General features: G+C 35.7%; 1 protein-coding gene across 1 annotated transcript in view; it reads right to left on the bottom strand.

Moving 5' to 3' along the window:
• Nucleotides 1-21,503, bottom strand: part of CNTN6 (contactin 6) — a 287,198-nt gene that overhangs the window by 78,940 nt on the left and 186,755 nt on the right. The window contains 4 exon segments of the mRNA XM_045991202.1: nt 4,500-4,650; nt 6,826-6,955; nt 8,675-8,811; nt 12,900-13,084. Coding sequence (XP_045847158.1) covers nt 4,500-4,650; nt 6,826-6,955; nt 8,675-8,811; nt 12,900-13,084 — 603 coding nt within the window.

Here is a 21,503-nt window from a genome sequence, read left to right as displayed (position 1 = left end):
AAAAGATGAAAATCACAGCAATAAAGGCAGCCAATGGCAGGTGAGTATAGAGATCACCCAGGCTTTCCACACATGCTGTCTTTTCATTGTCTTACAACCATATGGAAGAGACAGGTACTATTTCCCCCTTTTTTCAAGTGATTTAACTGAGGACTACTGAAGTTAAAGGACTTACTAGAAGTTACCAACTATATGAGAAGTAGGGTTGGGACTTGAACCCAGATCCTCTGACTCCCAATAACTTAAAAAAAAATTTTTTTTTTCTTATGGAAGGAGAATATGTGTCACATTCTTGACTAGCTTAACATTTTATTCACAATACCTAGTTTAGTATTTGGAACATAAAAGGTGTTCATTAAATATTCATAGAATGAATGAGCACATCATGGACCTATTAATTATTAAGTAAGTTTTGTCTTAAGTCAGGTAGATACAAACAAAGTGACGTAAATTTTAACCTTCATTGATTTAGCAACACAGAAAATATTTACTGAATGTCTGTTATATCCCTGGTTGGAGCTGGGTGCTGGGCCTGTGATGGTGAAGGAGAGTGGGGCTCACTATGCTGTCTTGCTACAGTTCAGCTGCCAGGGCTCTCTAACCTATGAATCCATCCAATCAGATCATTTTGGCTGTTTTGACAATTTACAGCAATTACAATTGCCTGGCTCAATCACTTGGTCACCTGAGGAAATCGGTGAAATATATATAAAATTATAACTGATGGGAGCTGCAATTTTAACCTGGCACACTAATGTTTTACATTGATTGCTAATATATAATCCCTATGCTGGCAGTCACTGCATGGGGACAGTGTTTAAATAAATCCAGAAAACAGTGACCTTAAAAGAAAACAAACAAACAAACAAAAAAAAAAGATTATGCTAGTGGTTTTATCCAAGGTCAGGTCACTCATCAGTGATAGAACTGGGATCAAAATCCCTGTTTTCTAACTCCCAAGGCAGGGCTCTTTGCAATACACCCCTGTTGTCCCCATAGGAACGTACCTTTGCTACTATAGATGCTATTGCTAAATAACTTGTAGCACCAGAAGAATGAGATGGATGTCATAAGACCATACATTCCCAGCAGGAAACCAGGCAGCCTTTGGACTCTGTAATGCTATCCACCTATTTTTAGTCGTAGGAGAACTTTTCTCCTTGGACAGCATGCCATGAATATAGGCACTTACAAAGACAGAAATCTTAAAACGGTCAAGACTTGAATTGTTGCACGCAGACCCATTAGAAACATGTTAATTTCTCTCAGAACTGTTGCTTGACTTGAATTACCAATACATGAAATTAGGTTAAACATGTGAAAACAGACCTTTGAAAAATAAAAATAAAGAATCAAGTATGTTCTCCATTACCTGTTGAGTGGAAAAATTCTGGCAACAGAGATGGGCAACTTGGCAGAGTCCAAGCTTTACCATTTACTTCCTAGGTGATGTATGCTGTCTCAATCCATGTAAGAGTGGAGGAAATTGTCAAAATATATATATTGCCACTATTTTTTTATAAGTAGGTAATACAGTAAGATTACTTTGAATAGGCTTTTTTAGAGTCCTTTCAACCATCTCTAAGTAGTTATGCTTTATTGAAAGCAAGAGTTAGTGACAATAAAATTTCAAAGTAGCAGGACCATATAGAAGTTTTATAACAGAAAGTAAAAATGTGCATTTTCCCACATGGGTATTTCTAAGGTCAAGAACTAAAAATTATTCCTACTTGGAATCACTGTAAATATTTAAGTGGTTTTCCATTTGTGACTCTTTAAATCTTTGTATGTATACAGCTGTGTCATGTTTTAACGAGATATGAGAGGGTAGGAATTATATTTATTTTTCTGCTTAAGTGAAATAAGCAGTGTGTCATTTAAAAATGTATATTGGGAGTCAATGTTCTGTCTTTGAGTTTAGGACCTGGTTCTCTAAAATTCCTTCTTTCTTTCCTTCTTTTCTTTTTATCACAACTCTAATTTTTACCTTCAATGTCTTTGGAAGTCGCTACGATTAGATGACAAAAAAGCCATTAAGTCAACACAAACTGAAGCCCAGGTGCTACATTTCCCAGTAAGCAGCATGAAACCATGCACTTAATGAAACCATCAGGTCAGAAGGCAACAGAAGAGGGGACAGGACAGAAATCATGCAGAGACACAAAGTCTCACCGAACTGGCTGTGTGACCTTTGCAAATTACTGCTTAAGGTAATCTATAACTGGCAGAGATATACATCTGTAATTACCATGTACTTTGGGGCTTAAATTTATTTTTTTTTTCAATTTTTTTAAGATGCATGTTCAGGAGATAATTTTGTTTGTTTGTTTATTTTCTTTTGTTGAAACCTGTAATGAAGTCCTATAGCAGTGAGAGAACAGAATTACAGAAGAAGCATCTGTGAATAGAAATCGCACAGATCACTCCTTTAATTATAGTGAGACAATGCTTAATCTGATATGCTGTGAGTGACTATTCACATGCTAAAAAAAAAGATCCCACATTCATTCTATGTGGGGCAAAGCAAAACATAAACCTGAAAAGCCATTTTAAAAGCAGTTTTCCTCGTACTCTATGACCTCAGAACTGTTGGTTCTGAGAAAACTGTTGGTTCATAGAAAAAACTGTTGGTTTTTTCCTTTCTTTTTCTTATTTTATTCCAATCCTTTTCCCTCTCTCCTCCCCACATACACTGTGTTTGAGTTTTTAAAGGTTATAGAAAGTAAACATCAGCCTTTCCTGCTTAGTTGTGGACCTTCAGTCACTTTAGGAAACAAAGTAATCAATTTATCTCAACTCTCAGTACAGACCGCTGTTTGATACTGTGCTATCTCTTGAGTTGTCTGGTTCTGCCGCAGTGTGTTCAAGCCTCAATTAGAGTTCAGCAATCAAAGGGGAAACATCTAAGAGGAATCCACATCCAAAGCTCTTGAGAATGCTTGCAATAATCTCCTGGCCTGTCTACACAGAGGGGGGAGCCCAGTCAGGGCCAGGGCAACAGATTTCCCTTCATCTGTCCTTTCTCCGTAGTTCTGAACCTTCTGTTCTTCTGTCTCAAGGTCTCTCCTCTAGAAGAGCTGTTCTCTAAAGCCAGTGACACCTTACATATTCAAACTTCTTTTTTTGACACATTCATTCATTCCACGGATATTTTTGAGTTTGGGTTCTATGCCAAAGGCATACGGCATGCACAGATAAATTTGACAAAATCCTTGTCCTGGGAAAAACTTCAGTGTAAGGCTATAGAGGCCACTGGAAACAGAAGACAGTGAGGGAAGAGAGTGCCCTAGAAAGATGTTTCTTTTGTGTATCTTGTCATGTCAGGAGAGGGTCTTCGAGGCACCAGATATAACTCTGACAGCACTCTATACAACCAGCACCATTTGTTTTAATCTCCTTTTCTCTCTCCTTTAACCATAAAAGCAGTCCTAGATCAGAAATAACAAGATGGTGTCCCTGCATCCAGCCTTTGGACATTTTTACTGGCTCGGAAAATTCAATGCCAACACCCCGGTTTCTAGTTTTTCTTGAAATGTTTGAAGTTCTACAACCCTGTCTGAAGTTCTACCCTCCCACAAAACAACATGTGCCTGAATTTGGAGTGACTATGTAGTTTTGGTGTAGAACTCACTCTCCTGGCCATCACAGCCTTGTCTTGTAAGACTGGCAGACTGCCATTTCTCATCACACTTCAGCTGTCCCTTCTTTTACCTGGCCTGTCTTGTTTGTTTATGCTACCTTCCTGATCAGGTACGTATGGGAGTTAATGGTACATATATTGCCGGCAAAATGCTCACTGAAACGTTTTCACATCTTCAGCACAACGGCTCATTCCACCGCGCATCTGATCACACAGTAACGCACATGGATCATTATAATAGAGCTCAGTACCGACTAGTCATCTCTAGGTATACAAGGTTCTACAGTACAACTCAATGAAATATATTCTAAGTAGAGAAAAACACCTGTTTTGCTCTACCTAAACTCTCCTAGAAAACATGCCAGTGCTGATCCAGGATTTCTCAATCACATCCAGAATAGACGGAAACCTCTTCTTTCTCTACAGGAACCTCTCTACATTTTTTTCATGTGGTGAATTCATTTTGTCATGGGGCGAACACCTGTGTGACTATTTAAAAACCACAACACCAGGTGTGTGAATATAAGTGTCTCTCTCTTTTGTGTAATGCTCTTCTCACTGATTTCTCAGCAGGCTGGGTCAGGAAAAATCTTCAAGCTGAATATAGAAAAAGGTCTTAAAGGATTTTTAAAAATATATTACAAGTGCACGCACTAAATATATTGCAACAAAATTATACAAATAGGCCTTAAGGTTATAAGGTTCTTTAGTTTTTGCTACCATGTGAAAATGTTGAGTATCTGTGAGTACCCAGTTTTTATTAAGTTTATCATAAGGGAGATAATTTTAGAAGACTTAGATTTGGAAGACACTGTACCACAAAACAGTACAAAATATAACACAAAAGAGCTTTATTTACCTTTTGCTTTGTCTCAGGCTCTCCATTCCTCTTTTCCAGGAGATAGTTGCCCTAGGAAAGGCATTTGGCTTGCATTCGATAGTAATATCCCCACCAACTTGAACAACTGAATTTTTTTTAATGGGATTTTTAGAGAAATCAGGAGCTGAGGCTAAAAACAAAATTAAAAACAAAATTGTTGAGTTATGTCCTTAATTAACATGTGGTAATGTGATGTGGTATACGAGACAAAATTTAATATTTGTACCCAGAACTCTCAAGCTATTTTGCTCACACTGTTCTAGGGCCAGTTACCAACTTGGCATTTTAGAGTTCTATTTTCATTTGAAAAATGAAGATGACAACAGATACCACCTCAGAAATTTACTGTGGAGATTAAATGATATAATATCTGTGAAGAAGCATAGCATACTATCTGGCACAGAATATGTATTCAAGAAATGTGATTTTTTTTTTTTTGTTTTGGTGCAACTCATTGGCATTAACAAAAGCCAGTTGGACTGAGGGAAGACGTGAGTTACAAAGTGTCACATTCTTAACAGTGTTTATAGTAAAGAGGGTAAAGACAGTTCTGAAGAGCCAGAAGGGGGATCTGAACCCTGATTAGGGAAATCACCAAATCTATTCCAGTCAAAGTAATGATCTTAAATATGAAATATAGAATAGCAATGAATTAAATCAGGAATACTCTATCACTATGTCAGATTTCTTCAGGCAAGCCTTTAACCAGCAAAATGGAAATACTCTGCCTTCTGTAGAAACAGGCAGGCTCAGCAGAAATTAAAAAAAAAAAAAAGTCTTTCTCAGTTTCAACTTTGTCCCCGTTCGATAAATGTGGAACAAATACTAGTTCATGAGAGTGAGAAATTATTAGACTGCTTGGCATCTGAGTCTTTCTAGCTTCATGAATGGGGGAACCCATGTGTCTAATCCACATCCCAAGTCTAACTGAGCTGAAATTCTCTCAGATATGCCATACTCTTTTGTCTCTGGGCATTTCAAGTATTGTTTCTTTGTCCTTCCACGGACCTGTGTGTGCTTTCTTTTCGGATCTCAGCTTAAAGAGAACATCCTCAATTTAGGGTTATATTCAACTTGCCATGAAGTCTGACAACAACTACTCAATTATTGACCATAATAATCATATTTTAAATTTTAGGTTTCTTTTCTCAGTGAAACTATAGGTTCTATGAAAGTGAAGATCACTTAAGTATCGATAATTATATTTTTAGTGCTTAGTACATATAAATGTTCAATAAATAAACAAACAAATCAATGGCCATTATCCAAAAGCTCTTGAAACCTTGCCTCTTTGCTTGATCTGTCCTCTCTTTCCTCTCCTTTTTTCCTACCATGAAGAAAAATTTGTGATTAAAGACACTAATGGTTATTTATTGTAACAGATACCACTTAGATTATCATTCTCAAACTGCTTCTATCCCCAGTTTTTCACTACCGGGACTCATCTGCCCAGCTTTCTTTGAGGTCTGGGTGATCATGCGCAGGGTTCTAGTCATTGGCATAGAAGGATTTTACTGTAAGGATGGAAGACAATTTTGCATTTTCTAATGAGAGGGATAAATTTGGTTACTTTTGTCCCTACCTTCCCCTTCTCCTTTAAGTAGGGATTTTATTTCTGTAGCAATAACAGTCATCCCCTTAAGGCTGTACACATGAGGGAAAAGTGTAAAGAAGAACATCATCAATCACAGTCCCATGGCTCAGCTACCACCCTTGAACTTCTTGTTAGAGAAAAAAAAATACCTGCTTAAATAATATAAATTGAGATTTTCCTTTCTTTTCTTTAATTGGCAGGTGAAAACTTTTTTTTTTTTTTTTTTTTTTTTTTTGAGAAAGAGAGACAGAGAGATAGTGAAGTGAGAGGGAGCAGCAGGGAGGAAAGAGAGAAGAAGACTCCCCACAAAGCAGGGAGCCCAACGTGGGGCTGCATCCCAGGACCCTGGGATGATGACCTGAGCCGAAGGCAGACACTTTGACAGGCTGAGCCATCCAGGCGTCCCAGATGAAAACATTTCTAATGGATAATTTTGAACTGTACTCAAAACATCATGTGCTAGGATCAGCTTTGGAGGAGACTTTTTCTGGTTTGTATGTACCCAACAGTGGGCTTCTTTGGAAGTCCTAATGTATTGCTCAAGTAGAATAATAACTATGATCCTGCATTTTTTTAAGTTAATTTATACATTTCCCATTATGTCAAGGTAAAGCAATCTCTAATTTACAGAAAAATTGGATTCATATTATGTATAATCAGAGCTTGCTAAAATGTCATTTTGAATTTTTTGGTTATAAATGAATGACTTACCTAATACTCTCAATTCTGCATTCGCATAAATGATCCGATATTTATTTTCTGCAGCACACTGGTAGACACCCGAATCTGACACATTCAACATAGTTATGGTAAGTGTCCCATTTTCTATTTGAATTCTTTCCTAATAAAAGAAAAGTCATGTAAAAATGCTAGTATGTTAATGTAGGCATTCTCTTAACCAGAATACATTGTTAAACATTTGTGCGTATCTACAAGATAGAATATTTTCATGTATGAGAGCTGATGTTTATGAAGATGAAACTTAATATCCTGTAAGATTCTGAGCAGCTTTTTGAAGTTAAAAAAGAAACATCCTTCATATAATTTTAATGGTTAGTATATTTTATGGTATCTCATTTCTTTGAAAATTGGCATTGTCTGCATAGAGTATATGATACCGTTCTATTATAAGGTATATAAAATAATTTGGAAGATTGTACCATTCCAATTATTCTAGAAAATATGGTCAATAATAACGCTAGACAAGAATATAATGGTTAGAAATTCCCTTGGCTTTCCATCTTAAGGAAGGTCTCCAAAAGACTTGAAATGTGATGACTTGATAATGTTCTAATTGAGTCATAAGTTGGAGAAGCTAAATTCTACTTTTCTGCAGCCTGCCATAGTATGCTTAAACAGCCAAAATCTGTTACAGAGTCCCATTTGGAGTATAGAAATACAATTCTGAGTGCACATAATGAAATAGTTTAATAGAGCAAATATAATTTTAAAAAAATATTTCAGTATACCTATTACCATCCTTTAAAGATAATAAAAGTAGGCTGGAGGAAACAGAAAATGCTCTATGCAAAAGGTATTCAGGAAGAAAATTCCACTAAAACCAAAACAAAGAACAGCGTTATATTTAGCTTCTAAACACCAGATGTTCTTTGGTCCCTAGCTGTCCCTACAAGTGCAAAGTAAAAGGGAGAATTAACACAATTATTTGGATAATTTGATGAAAAAAAATGTCTCATTTTCAGTATACTGTAGAACAAAAGTATAATTTAGGCTGAAAATGTGGATAACTGCCTCAGTTATCCACTTCCTATGGGTTTAGAGTCATTAGTTTTCAGAAAAGCAAGATACTGGATAATGTTTAAGAGCTTGGATCCTGGGGGGCACCTGGATGGCTCAGTGGGTTAAAGCCTCTGCCTTCAGCTCAGGTCATGATCCCAGGGTTCTGGGATCGAGCCCCGCATCGGGCTCTCTGCTTCACGGGGAGCCTGCTTCCTCCTCTCTCTCTGCCTGCCTCTCTGCCTAGTTGTGATTTCTCTCTGTCAAATAAATAAAAAAAAAATATTAAAAAAAAAAAAAAGAGCTTGGATCCTGGAATCAGACTACATTTAGAATACAAATTCTAACAATTACTAGCTACTGTGTGACTTTGGGCAAGTGACTTAACCTCTCTGAAACCAATCTTCATCATCTATAGAAGAAATAATACTGGCATCTCTCTTACAAAATTGTCACAAGGATACAATAAGATAATGCATGGAAAAATATGTGCACAGGACCTGGAACATACAAGACTTTGGTGGATGTTAATTATGATGACAATGATCATGATGATGATGATGGTGTTATCTGGATGTGAATCTATCACTGACTAGTGTGTAACCTTAAGCTTGTCTTCTCTACCCTTAATTTTTCTCATTTGAGCAATGGAGATAATATTAATAGCTACTTTTATTTAAATATTATATAAATTAGTATATATGAAGAGTATACTACATTTCCTCACACCAACTAAGCATTCCGAAAACATTAGGTGTTGCTGGTAGTAACAAAATTTCCCTAGTAGAATAGGTGAATTTTTAATATCCGCGTTGACACTTACCTCTGGATTGAGGCGTTCACCATTCTTTAACCAGGTGTACCAAGGATTTGGCTTTCCACTAGCTTTGCATTCCCAAAACAAATTGTCATAGATAGACAGGTATGTATTTTGGATTTTTTGTTCCCATTCTGGTGGGGCTGTTTCAGAAAGACAAGAACAACTACTTGGTACGTCAATTATCCAAAATATTGTGCAACAGTCCAAGGTCTGTACAAAGCAGAAGGACAAGGCCTCTTGGACCCAACAGTGCTGCAAACACATGATTTGATGGCAGGGAAATACAGAAGCCTCAATGTGGAGTGACGGAAGTCTTGATATAAATATCAGTGGTCCTTTGGTGTAAGATAAATATTTGCCACTTGTCATTTTGATGCACCTTTACAGCAACTTGGGAGTTGTGGGAAAAGGTTCAAATGCAGAACAAGGCCAGAGAATAATTTCATGGTAAATATTAGTGGATAGGTCAAGTTAGAAAATGTATACCAATTCTGAGCCCACTGTGGGCAAAAGACCTTTGATTAGATTTGGTCTGAAATGTTGTAACTAAAAATAAGTGTATCTATATCAGATATAATTACAATTCAGTTTGAAGCACAATTCAAATACGAGTCTTATCACATTTTAGTAGGATTACAGTCCAATTTTTTTTTTCATTTTAACACATATTTATTCCGCTCCAGTGGATATATTTTTTTTTCCATTTTATTTATTTTTTCAGCGTAACAGTATTCATTCTTTTTGCACAACACCCAGTGCTCCATGCAAAACGTGCCCTCCCCATTACCCACCACCTGTTCCCCCAACCTCCCACCCCTGACCCTTCAAAACCCTCAGGTTGCCCCAACCTCCCACCCCTGACCCTTCAAAACCCTCAGGTTGTTTTTCAGAGTCCATAGTCTCTTATGGTTCGCCTCCCCTCCCCAATGTCCATAGCCCGCTCCCCCTCTCCCAATCCCACCTCCCCCCAGCAACCCCCAGTTTGTTTTGTGAGATTAAGAGTCATTTATGGTTTGTCTCCCTCCCAATCCCATCTGGTTTCATTTATTCTTCTCCTATCCCAATTTTTTTTTTAACCCTAGATAAAACCTTTGACAGGCAATGAGTACTGAGACATTTATAGTAAAGTGCCATTTATGTATAAAGTAGTAATATCCTTACTACCATTGACACAAAAAGGTGGGGTACAGATTAAATGTTTTAAAATTAACATTTCTTCCATAAATATGATATGGGGCTGCCTGGCTGTGTCATTTAATCCCTCTCTTTTATTTAGGTCTGGCCTCAGATATATGAGTAGATGAAATATCCTTTGGAACTGCAGGCTATTACAAGTTAGATGTCTTATATATCTAATTGCAGGTAATTCCCCCTCCAATATTTGTAGAGGATTTTTTCAGGGATTTTAGGTAACCTGCTCAAGAAGACAAGTCAAAAAAATACAGAAGCCAAAATTTGAACTTGAAAGCACATCCTAAATTAAGGGGTTGTGTTCAGGCTGTCTGTTTGGGAATGTCAGCCCCAAAATAGGGGGTCAGGAAAAGGAAGAGTCAATAAGGAAGGAAGGAGGCAATGCAAGGATCAGCTACTGAGTTGGCCACCAAGATAGGCCACTGTTACTCTAGCTTCTGTGACGTTCTAAGGGGTCTTTATAACTGCCTACCCGGGGAAAGGAAGAGGAAGAATTTGTTCACTGGCTTCTGTCCGTAGTCATGCAAGAGTGGTAGAGACAGTTATGTATTAGAACACCCAGGCTGTGTATGCTTAAGTGCTGAGCAGGCTCCTGAGAACAAAGAAAGCTGGAGGGGGAAACAAGATGGACTTTTTGTGGCACCTGAGATGAGACTCTGTCAGGTTACACCTACGAAACATGGAGCTGCTCACTGCAACGGTGGCTGAAGTAAGACATGGGGCTCAGAGTCTTTGAAATGTTATACAAGTATGTCCGACTTCCTGGGTTTTCCCACTACAACGTCTGGTTCCATTAAGATGAAAGGACTTTTACGGAGCTGGTCACCGAGAAGAAGGAATCGTGATGTCCCACTGGGACTAAGCCTGGGATTACCATCTGTGGAAATAAGGGTGACTTCCAGTTACAGAACATGCTCATCACAGTTTTAAGGGACAAATCAAGGGAAGACTTAGAAGAAGTAGATGCATGGATGAAATTAATCATGCTTCTGAATATTAACAAAATTTTATAAATTGTAGGTGATTGTTTAGAAATTGTTTTAACATGTTTGGCCTGAGAGAAGAAATTCATACTCACATAAAATTCATATAGCTTATAAAAGTATGAAATATATATGGATTATTATTTAATGCAGTAATTATAACTTTAAAACACATTTATTTATTTAATATGTAAATCCTTTGGAAGCTTCAGATTCTGAAGACCAAAGTTTTAAATCCTCAACTACATAGTAAATGCATGAAAGGAAGGACTTAGGATTTCAGGTCAAATATATGGGCTTGGATTTTAGGTTTTATTTTTTTTCCCTATTGAATGGTTATGGGAAATCATTTAACTTCTCTGAATATGTTTCATTTTTTATAATGATATTAATACTTTAAGATTTCTTTTGGAAGTTACAAAGACATAATATAGAGGTATAGAGTTCTGAATTATAACTTAAACACAGCAATATAATAAAACCGATTCTTTTCTTTTTTTTCTTTTTTTTTTTTTAAACCGATTCTTGTCTTAAAAATTTCAGGTCTTATGCAATTCTCAGATAATTGAGAGTACAATCGCTCCTTTGGGAGTACAATGACAAATTAATAGGTGAGCAAGAAACATAATATTTGTCTTATTGACCAATTATTCATTATTACTCCACAAGGACCATTTGGACTCATTAAATGACTAATGACATGTATTCCTACCTCTTAACTATTGTTAAAAATTACATGAATATATGTTTGTAAAATCTGTTGTGTAAATTAACAGTTTTTGTAGAGATGTGGGAGGAAGCACTTTATTATTAATTTCTGGTTTAAAGATACCCTCATTTTCTGTTTAATCATTTAGATATATCTTTGCTATTTAATAGAAAAATAAAGTATCTATTAAAAACTAGCCAAAACCTGTAATACTTTGGTGTCATTAAAATACTTCCAGTCACATCCTTGCTATTTTATTTACAACAGATGCTAGATTCGAAAGATTGTTCCTTAAAACTTCGTACGTGTGTGTGTGTGTGTGTAGCTACAACTGTAGAGAAATAATCAGCAGGATATAATATTCTAAATATAAAATAGTACTTTTCATTCAAGGTTAAAATTGGAAATTCTAAAGGAAATGGAAAATAATATAACCAAGGCACAATATGTTCTCCCCACAGGATACTCAATCGCCATTCCTGTGAGGTAATTACAATACCTTAGACTTTTCCAGTTACAAAAAAAAAATATATATTTTCTCCAATTACTTTATCATTGATTATAAACATGTCATGCAGAAGCATGTTACATAGGAAGCAGTTACATACATATACATTTTTGGTCATGTATAAATACAGTCTTAAAGTTCTCCAGTACAGAAAAGTTAAATTTAGCAAAGAAGTTAAGAATATCTTAAAAGTTCCAAACATTTTGATAATTCTGGGGTGTATTTTACGGTTTGTTTGATGTAAAAGAAAGAAGCAAATTTTATGCAAGTGTGTATTTTGGCCTGGATAAAAGAAGACACGAAGAAAATTTTTATATAATACATGCTTTCATTTGAGATTCTGCTAATTGAGACAAACATATATTTTAAGTGAAGTAATGACTATTTTTCTATTATCTACATATGAATAGACAAAATCTGGAAAATAGAAACAAAAACTGAAAACTACCATTCAGTATTATGTTTTTCCTGTCATTTTCTCCTTCTTTTGTGAATTCTACTTAGAATTATAATTAAGATTGTCATGGGCTTTTGCTGCATGTTTTATGGGAAATATATTGGATTCTATGGCACTTTGTGTTATAAACTTTTATAGCTTTAATGTGCCACTGCTGATACTTTCAAGGCAATTATAATAAACAATAGCATGCAAAGGCCATGATGGAATTAAAGCTATATTTTAAAAATGGTCATTCCCACCTGTTAGCATCCTCACATAGCCATGTGTCTTCTTTATTTCTCCTATGACACTTCTACAACATGCTAATGACTTTCACTACTTACTATGAAGGATATTACCAAACATTTCATGTACTTTTTGAAATCCTATTAGCTTACCATAGAAAATGAGTTGACCCTTTGCAAGGTTTTTTCCTCGAAGGTTGCCTGCAATGCACTCATAGAAGCCTTCATCTTCCTGTTGAAAGTTCGGGATTTCAAGAATAGCTTGGGATTTGCTGTACTTGACTTTCCCTGGCAACGGGTTTCCATCCAACCTCCTCCAACTAATATCAGGAACTGGACTAAACAGTTATACCTCATTAGAATAGAAGACGATTCAGTTTTTATGACAGCAGGATGAAATAAGAGTGTCCTTAAGAAAAATTCTCAAGGAAAAAATTTTAATCAATCTATTGTATTGTGACTAGTTTTCAGATCATGCAATCATTCACCATTCACTCATCCAGCAATGTATAACACTTTATTAAGTGCCTGCCATGTGTACGTCTTGGTGCTATAATCAAGGAATAAATCGATGAATAAAACAGACATATTTTTTGCCCTTGAGTTGCTTAAAGACCAGTGGAGAAACATACAATAAATAAATAATAAAAAATAATACATTTGTAAATTGCAGTAAATGAAAGAAAGGAAACAGTTCTTTCAAAAGGAAAAGGAAACAGAAATAGTAACAAGATTTTATCAGTGTAAATATGGTGGTCAGGAAATTCTTTGTAAGCACGTGACATTTAAGAGTAAACCAGCTTTTTCTATACTTATAGATACTTATAGGCAAAAATACAGATTCCTCTATAGTTAAATTGGTACTTAACAGATAACTGAAGACCTATGGGATGGGTGATCTAGATTATCAAGGAGAACCAGTACTATATAACAGACCTATATAAACTGGGAGCATAGGTTTCATGGTTTTCAAGAGAATGTACTCATCTTTACCTTATCTAAAGCAAAATAACAACAGCAAAAAAAACCCCACAAAAGATTATTTTATTTTGTACCCTATTCCTGTTAGAATTTGTGGAGTTCCTTAATATCTTATATCTGATACCTTTAGTCTACTATAAATATCTTTTAAAATAGCAAAAATATATTTAAAATAGCTGAACCTAAGTGTTATCAATAAGGGATGAATTTAGAAATTCATAGTGAGAAAGACCTTGCTTCTACAGATATAATATAAAGAAATGCAGGCTATCTGTAAAGTTACAGCAGGAAAGTATTTCTTAACAAACCAATCCTTTGTAGTATCAACCCTCAATCGATTTACACTAACATCTTTCCTTTCCTACTGTCAAGTCATTCTGCATTCCCTTATAGATTTACAGATGATTTAAATGTTTCTATTCTAAATATATTTTAAATTAATAATAATAATAAAAGTAAATCATTTTGCAAAGCCAGACTGTAAACTTTGTCAAAGTTACGGGATTTCTTCAAATCAACAAAAACAATGCTGGAACTATCCCATCAAACGCAAAATGGCTGACAAAAATCTGTGGAGTTTGAGCAGTAAACTGCAGAATGTTGGTGATGGTGACTCTGTAGAGGCTTCAAATAAAGCAAAACTGATGAACTCCAAGGAATTTTTTTATTGGCAAATGATGATCCTTCTGTGCGAATCGAAGGTATATACAATATAGAAAGTCATACCTGTGCTCACATATATTTGTCAGAAAATATATCCCCCAATCACTGTGTGATTTGTCTATTTTTCTCAGGATTAGTAACCTGTATTTTGTTAAACACGAAATAAAATAATTATTATGATAAACTGTAGTTTTTGTCCTCTTAAAAAACCGTGCCACTTGCCACAAATTTAGGTTGACGTTTCAGTAGAATGGCATATTCCTGCCAACAATTAACCTCAGATAACTGGTTTTCTTATTAATTCATATTACAGAATACAAAACTACAAATAAAAATGAAGTTTTAGAAGAAAATTTACTCAGAGAGAAAGATCTTTGCCAATTCGGGTGAATTTTATAGTATATGCCCTAGCACCCAAATTTTAAAAAATATATATGTAGTGCATATGTGAAGATAGTAAGAGTTATTATCTGTGAGTAGTAAGAATATTAATGCCTTTAATTTTTTCTTTCTGCATATCTCTATTTTCCATTATTTTCCCATAAAAGCATACATTACCTCTGTAATAAAAATTTCTAAGAAAATTTATTTACAAAGAGAAAAACAGAGGCTCTGACACCTGTCTAAATTCATGATCCTTTATTATTTTTTATGACAATGTATCTCTGAGGTTTATGACAAATATATGCAGAGTAACCAACTAAAAAAAGTTTTTAACCTAAAGCATTCAGACAAAAAATAAAATCAGTAAAGACTAAGTATATTTCCCATTGTTATAGTATAGTTCTTTATTTTGATTATGAAGACAGAAGTCAATTTTTAACATCACTAAATATGTAAATCTCTGAGTCAGTCTGACACTTAATAATAATGATAATAATAATTATAATAATAATTATAATATCTTAAAATTTAACCACAAACTATGTGCTCCATATTATATATGTGTGCAACGTGCACAGATAATTTCATTTGCCTTTCCTATAACCAAAGATGGCAGATCTAGGATCTATTTCCAAGTTTCTTTGCCTCAAAAGCTATGTTCTTAATCATAAGGCTATAAAGACCCACAGCTATTATAAGATCCTCTTCTGATAGCTTTAGTATTTGTGGTTTTACAAGAGTAGATGTCCATTTTAAATGTCCAAATTAAGTGGGAGCAAAAAGAACAAGTCTGACCCATCCCAGCTATTCCTACTTTTCCCAAAAGAATTCAGTGATAACCCTGGAGTCTCTCTGGATAAGCTTATTTCCCTAAATGGATGTGACACTATATTCTATAGAGAAACAGAGGTATAGAGATATACCTTTCCAATAGAAATAATGCAGCAGAAAATGTCAGTACTCTACCTGTGTGCCTTCTGATCCCTTAGCCACCCCAGATCGTGAAGTGTTATTACCTTCAACAGTTGGTATCTGTATCTCTTTGTTGACAACTACCCTCAAGCTGCTGTAGCTAACTTTCCCTTCACAAAGAAAGAGGTGTAGGCAGCTAGGGATTTATACAACCCTAAGGGCAGCTCTTAATCAACAACTGACTGGGTGCTGTGGTACAAGTAATCCAACTCCTTGCCTCTAATTGTTGGACATCTCTAGGGTATGACCTGCACCCTCTCCAGAGCTCCCCTACAGAACTGAGGCAAATTTAACTTCTGTTGAATTTTGCATGATACCATACTCTGCTTGGCTACTCTCCCATCCCTGTCCCACTTTTCCATTCTCTTATGAGTTCTTTCTAAGAATTTTCTATCAAATCACTTGCACAAAGATTATCCTTTCATGGTCTGCTTCTTGGAAAACCCATTTATTAGAATTCCCAATATGCTCGACCCTTTTTCTACTTTAATTATGGTATCAACTGTGAGGAACCCTTAAATAATTCTTAGTATGGTATGTCCATGGAGCCATTAGACAGACATAGAAATGGTATTCTGTGGTATTAAACATCAATGGAATACGAGACCAAAACTGAGCAGTAGAATCCTTGTGGAAAGCCATGACTGTGGAACAAGGTCTAAATTATACCAACATAACAGCAAAAGGCAAGAAATGTAGAAAAGATACAAGGCTGAACAGAGACAGATAAGTTTCTCACTTAAAAAAGAACACACTCTAGATTTTTTTTTTCCTTATCTCATTTGGGGTTGAAATGATAAGTGTTCTTCCCTAAACCATTTAGTTATGGAGAAAGTTATAAGATTCAGTGTATTGGCTTCTAACGTAACAACTTTCAATTCTGAAGAAGGGTACTGAATTCTCAATCTGCAGTGGGCCCATGTTTATTTGTTTGTTTTTGGTTTGTATTTTGTCCTTAAAAACAACAACAACAACAACGATGCTTCCTATCTTCATATGATTTGAATTGGGAAGACTACACCTCTGGAAAGTTCTTCAGGAAAGAACGCAAGATTCCGGTCTTGCCATTAGAAGCAGGTACACCATAGTCACTGTGATTTGTTAACTGTGGGAACCAAGGCCTCCTATCAGAGACAATCACACTCAATTCTGGTACTGCTTTTGGAAGAACTGTTGAAGGGAGACTCTTTCTTCACTGTGGTTTGCTCAGACAGTATAATAGAATCTTAGAACTTCTGGGCAACAATTTACCACCAAATGGAGAATCTTTAAAAGCCAAAGTTACCACAAAGGAAAGAAACTTGGAGTTCTTCACATGACTAGATCACGACTATGACTAGATGGATGCCCATCATTCCCCAAATCTCTCTAGAACATTTCTGTAAGTCAATACATCCTTTTTCCCCCTTCTTTAAAAAAAAAAACAAAAAACATATAATATGTTATTTGTTTCAGGGGTACAGGTCTGTGACTCTTCAGTCTTAACTCGCAGCATTCACCATAGCACATACCCTCCCCAATGTCCAAAACCCAGCTACCCCATCCCTCACAGCCCCCTCCCCTCCAGCAACCCTCAGTTTGTTTCCTGAGATTAAGAGTCTCTTATGGTTTGTCTCCCTCCCTGGTCTCATCTTGTTTCATTTTTCCCTCCCTTTTCCCCATGACACCCCCGCCCTGACTTAGGCTTGTTTGTTATTTTCCTGCTGCTTTCAAACCAATCCTCCCACCAAAAAAAATAAAAAATAAAAAAAATAAAAAGACTTGGCAAATTGTTCTGAATGCCTGGGTCTAAATGCTACCTATGTGATTGAATTATACAATATGGAGGATTCCCTCTGAATGTTACATTTTACACTCCATATATCAGAATTCTCAGGGCAACTAAACTATCAAAAAAATTACTCAAACATTTTGAAAGTTTTAAAAAAACAAAAGTCTTATCAAATGTATTTTATCACTTCATTTTATGTTAAAATTACTAATAGGAGACAAATCAAGCAGTTTTATAAGATTTCACAGTTACTGGGGCGCCTGGGTGGCTCAGTGGATTAAGCCGCTGCCTTCGGCTCAAGTCATGATCTCGGGGTCCTGGGATCGAGCCCCGCGTCGGGCTCTCTGCTCTGCAGGAGCCTGCTTCCTCCTCTCTCTCTGCCTACCTCTCTGCCTACTTGTGATCTCTCTCTCTGTCAAATAAATAAAATAAAAAAATCTTTAAAAAAAAAGATTTCACAGTTACTAATTAAATGCTGAGATTTTTTTTCATATTTATTATGTCACTGCTAAACATGAATGCCATGATCCTCCTGATTATTACTGATAATGTGATATATACAGACAGAATAAATGCAAATACAGATTATATAAAAATGCATATGCATTTTAATGAAAACTTCCCATTTTGTCCTGAAACTTCTTATGAAGATACTAAATGAACAAGATTTCACACCCTCTGTCTTTTCTGAAGGCATTCCAAATGGACAGTGGGTGGGAAGAAATGGAATCATAACAAAAGATGAAATTATTTTAGTAATGAGCTGTAGTTTTTAAAGATTTTTATTTATTTATTTGAGAGAGAGAGCAAGTACATTAGTGGGGGAGGGGTAGAGGGAGAGAATCTTCAAGCAGACTCCCCACTGAGGATAGAGCCTGATATGGGGCTCCATCCCATGACCCATGAGATCATGACCTGAGCCAAAACCAAGAGTCAACCGACTGATCCACCCAGGTGTCCCAATCAGCTTTAGTTTTTAAATGCAAGTTCATTTTTCTAAGGCATGTTATTCTTTGTAAATAATAATTATAATAATAAAACTATCATAATAGAATACTATTTACACAGTACAGAGCAGAACATAGCTCTTATCAGCTATATTTTGTTCCACCTTCATAAGCACAAATTTCCTCATTTATGGAATGGGGGATAATAAAAGTACATATGTCGCAGGACTGTTGTAAGGATTAAATGATACGATCCATGTCACATGTGCAATATGCTCTCTAGCACCCATTAAACACTGCATTGGGCTGTTAATGGTAAACCAACAAAATAATTTAAAATCATTATTATGTTGTGGTTATTATTTCAAAAGCAAAAATCCTAGCTGATATTTATTTGTTTTCTGTTCTCTGTTAAGGACTCCATATGACTATGCATTCAACATAAACTGATTTATGAATCATTTGTCAATTAAAATTAGATCTCCACACTGTGAATGAAATGGGTACACAAACATCCCCATATGTCTCTAGAAGTAAATTTATTGCTTTTCCCTGCCTTATATATCAACTGTTAAGACGCTATTACCACTGGTCATAGTGGTCATGCTCCTTTTCTCATCATGACAGCAGAGCTGTCTCAGGAAAGATACTACATGTTTTGCTGTGAGGTATCTTTGTTTTTCAACCTGGTTAATCACCTGGGACCATGGTGGTAGGGAGGAAAGGAATTTGTACACAGAATTCTACAAAGAGAAAAATAGAATGCTGTGTAACACACCTGAACATGAATATTAATAATCATTAATAATAATAAATAACGATAAATAAATCAAAATAATAAAAATAATAAACAGATAAATCAAATAATAATAAAAATAATAAATCATATGAATATTAACATCATTAATTGAGTGCTTAGTATGTACCAGGCATTGTGACAGATGGCTTCCACATGTCATCTGAGTTAAATACTCAGCTGGCAGCTATTAGCAATTCTAATTGTCTTTTTGGAATGGTATTCACGTTTAGACAGGTAATTTCTGCTAAGTTATTACCTGCCAATTCTTCTCCACTTAGAGTTTGAGTACAGGCTAATTTATTGTGATTCACTTTTCAATTCTTTGAGTTACCTCCCATTCTATTATAAACACTAGTAGACTACTTCTACTGGGGCTGAAGCATTCTTTTTAGGATCTACCTAGTTTGGCCATGTTGATGATGTAAATGATGCAGTATTTGCTGGCTGTTCAGTCTAGTTTAGTAAGTTGTCTACTGAAAATGCACAGTTAAATATTAACACATGAAGAATGTCATGGAGCAAGGCGGATCTTTGAGGGGTCTTCAGAATGGAGATTATTGTTAAATCTCTTGAAACTGTGCTGTTACAGAAGGAAGTCAAAATAAATGGTGCTATCATCAAAATAAATGGTGCTAATTGCAAATATCAGCCCTTTCTGACATTTCGCTTTTAGCTCCAATTCCTTCCTACCCTCTCCTTTTTCAAGTCTTCCCAAATATGGTGTGGATATAGAGCTTGGATATAAATCTCAATAAAGAAAACTAATCCGAAGCAACTCTCTTACTCAAAGCTTCCTCAGACCATAGGAGATGCACTCATGAGCCTTGCATTTCAAAAGAAGCTTTGCAAAAACCTTTTCTGATTTTGTTACTATTTGTTAAATCAAGTTTGCCTGGAATGTGGGTCCTCACAGTTGTGAAATACCACATAATAATAGCAAAGTTTTCTCTCTCTTTCTTTGTTCCTCCACCCCCTTGGTTTCGTGCTTCTTAAATAAGCATTGCCATAAATAAGGACTTTTACTCCATTTTCTCTCGTCATTATGCTTTTACGGAGTGAGCATACTATTAATTTTATCTGGAGACAGAGTATATATTTGTTAACCATCTGGCCTAGTTCCAACCTGAATTGGAAGTTAAATTAAAGCTCTTCACACACTAGCAGAAACTGTGCTTCAGTTCTATACTATTAGCCCATAAATAGAATTTTCATTACTAGTGCTTTTTGAGAAAGCTTATATTTCTCCCCTGGATTTCTTAAACCTCATTATCCACAGTTTAAATCCAGGCCATACTAAGTTTTTAACTAGAAACTGGTACAGAGAACCAGTTTCCTAAAATGCTCATATAAGGGATTATTCTTAACTTGAACCTCATTTCAGAAAATCCCGTCCGTGGTCAATTTTAATCGAAGACAGCGAAGCAGAATAACAAAACCAGCAAAGAGTGCCTTTGTTAAATTTTCAGACTGTTCCACTAGCTGCTTTCATTTCCCCAAGTTGAAATATTCATACAAAGAGCTTGGAATGTGAGACTGTCCTATGGGGATACAATGTGGATACATTCATGAGTTCTGCAGAAGAGCAATCTCACTGTTACGGAAAAAAGGAAAACATTTTTTTCTGAGTGATTTAAATGCAGTCATGATCCTTTTGTATTGGTCAGTATCTACACCAGGTTTCTCTCAGGGAAAAACCTCATGGTGTGCATGAATTAGTCTGGTATATTTGACACTACAGTTGTTGGAGCCAATTGAGAAGCTACAGATGGTTTGGTGATAATAGCAACCATAGCAGAATGACGCTTGCAAGTAGGGTAAAAGGACACAGGCAGGTTTTTGTATGATTGAATGCAAATTGCCCCATTTTTCTGAGCCTCGGCTTTTTCACTGTAACTAAACATAACAATGGGTACATAAAAAGCTTCTTGAGAGGATCAAATAAGAAAATATGAGTGAGAATTCATGGTGAAAATAGAAAGTTTGAACCAAAAATAAGGTTTGCTAAATTTCCTTATTACCATGATTATTATCACATTATTATCACATAGGGACAAGAAGGCCCTGTTATCTAAAGATTCCCTAAGAATGTTATTGCCATTTTCTACTCCTTTCAACTAAGGTAAAATAAGCACTAATTTGCACATGAACCATAAACTGGAGACCCGTTATTCCAAGGTGAAAATGACACTGCATTTAGCAGCTAATTAACAGCTTGTCCATAGTGTTTTATCAATACATAA

The sequence above is a fragment of the Meles meles genome, chromosome 20 (genome assembly GCF_922984935.1).
Source record: "Meles meles chromosome 20, mMelMel3.1 paternal haplotype, whole genome shotgun sequence".
NCBI classification, from domain to species: Eukaryota; Metazoa; Chordata; class Mammalia; order Carnivora; family Mustelidae; genus Meles; species Meles meles.
Note: the sequence above shows the minus strand (reverse complement) of the source record. Positions and strands in the feature narration are given on the sequence as shown.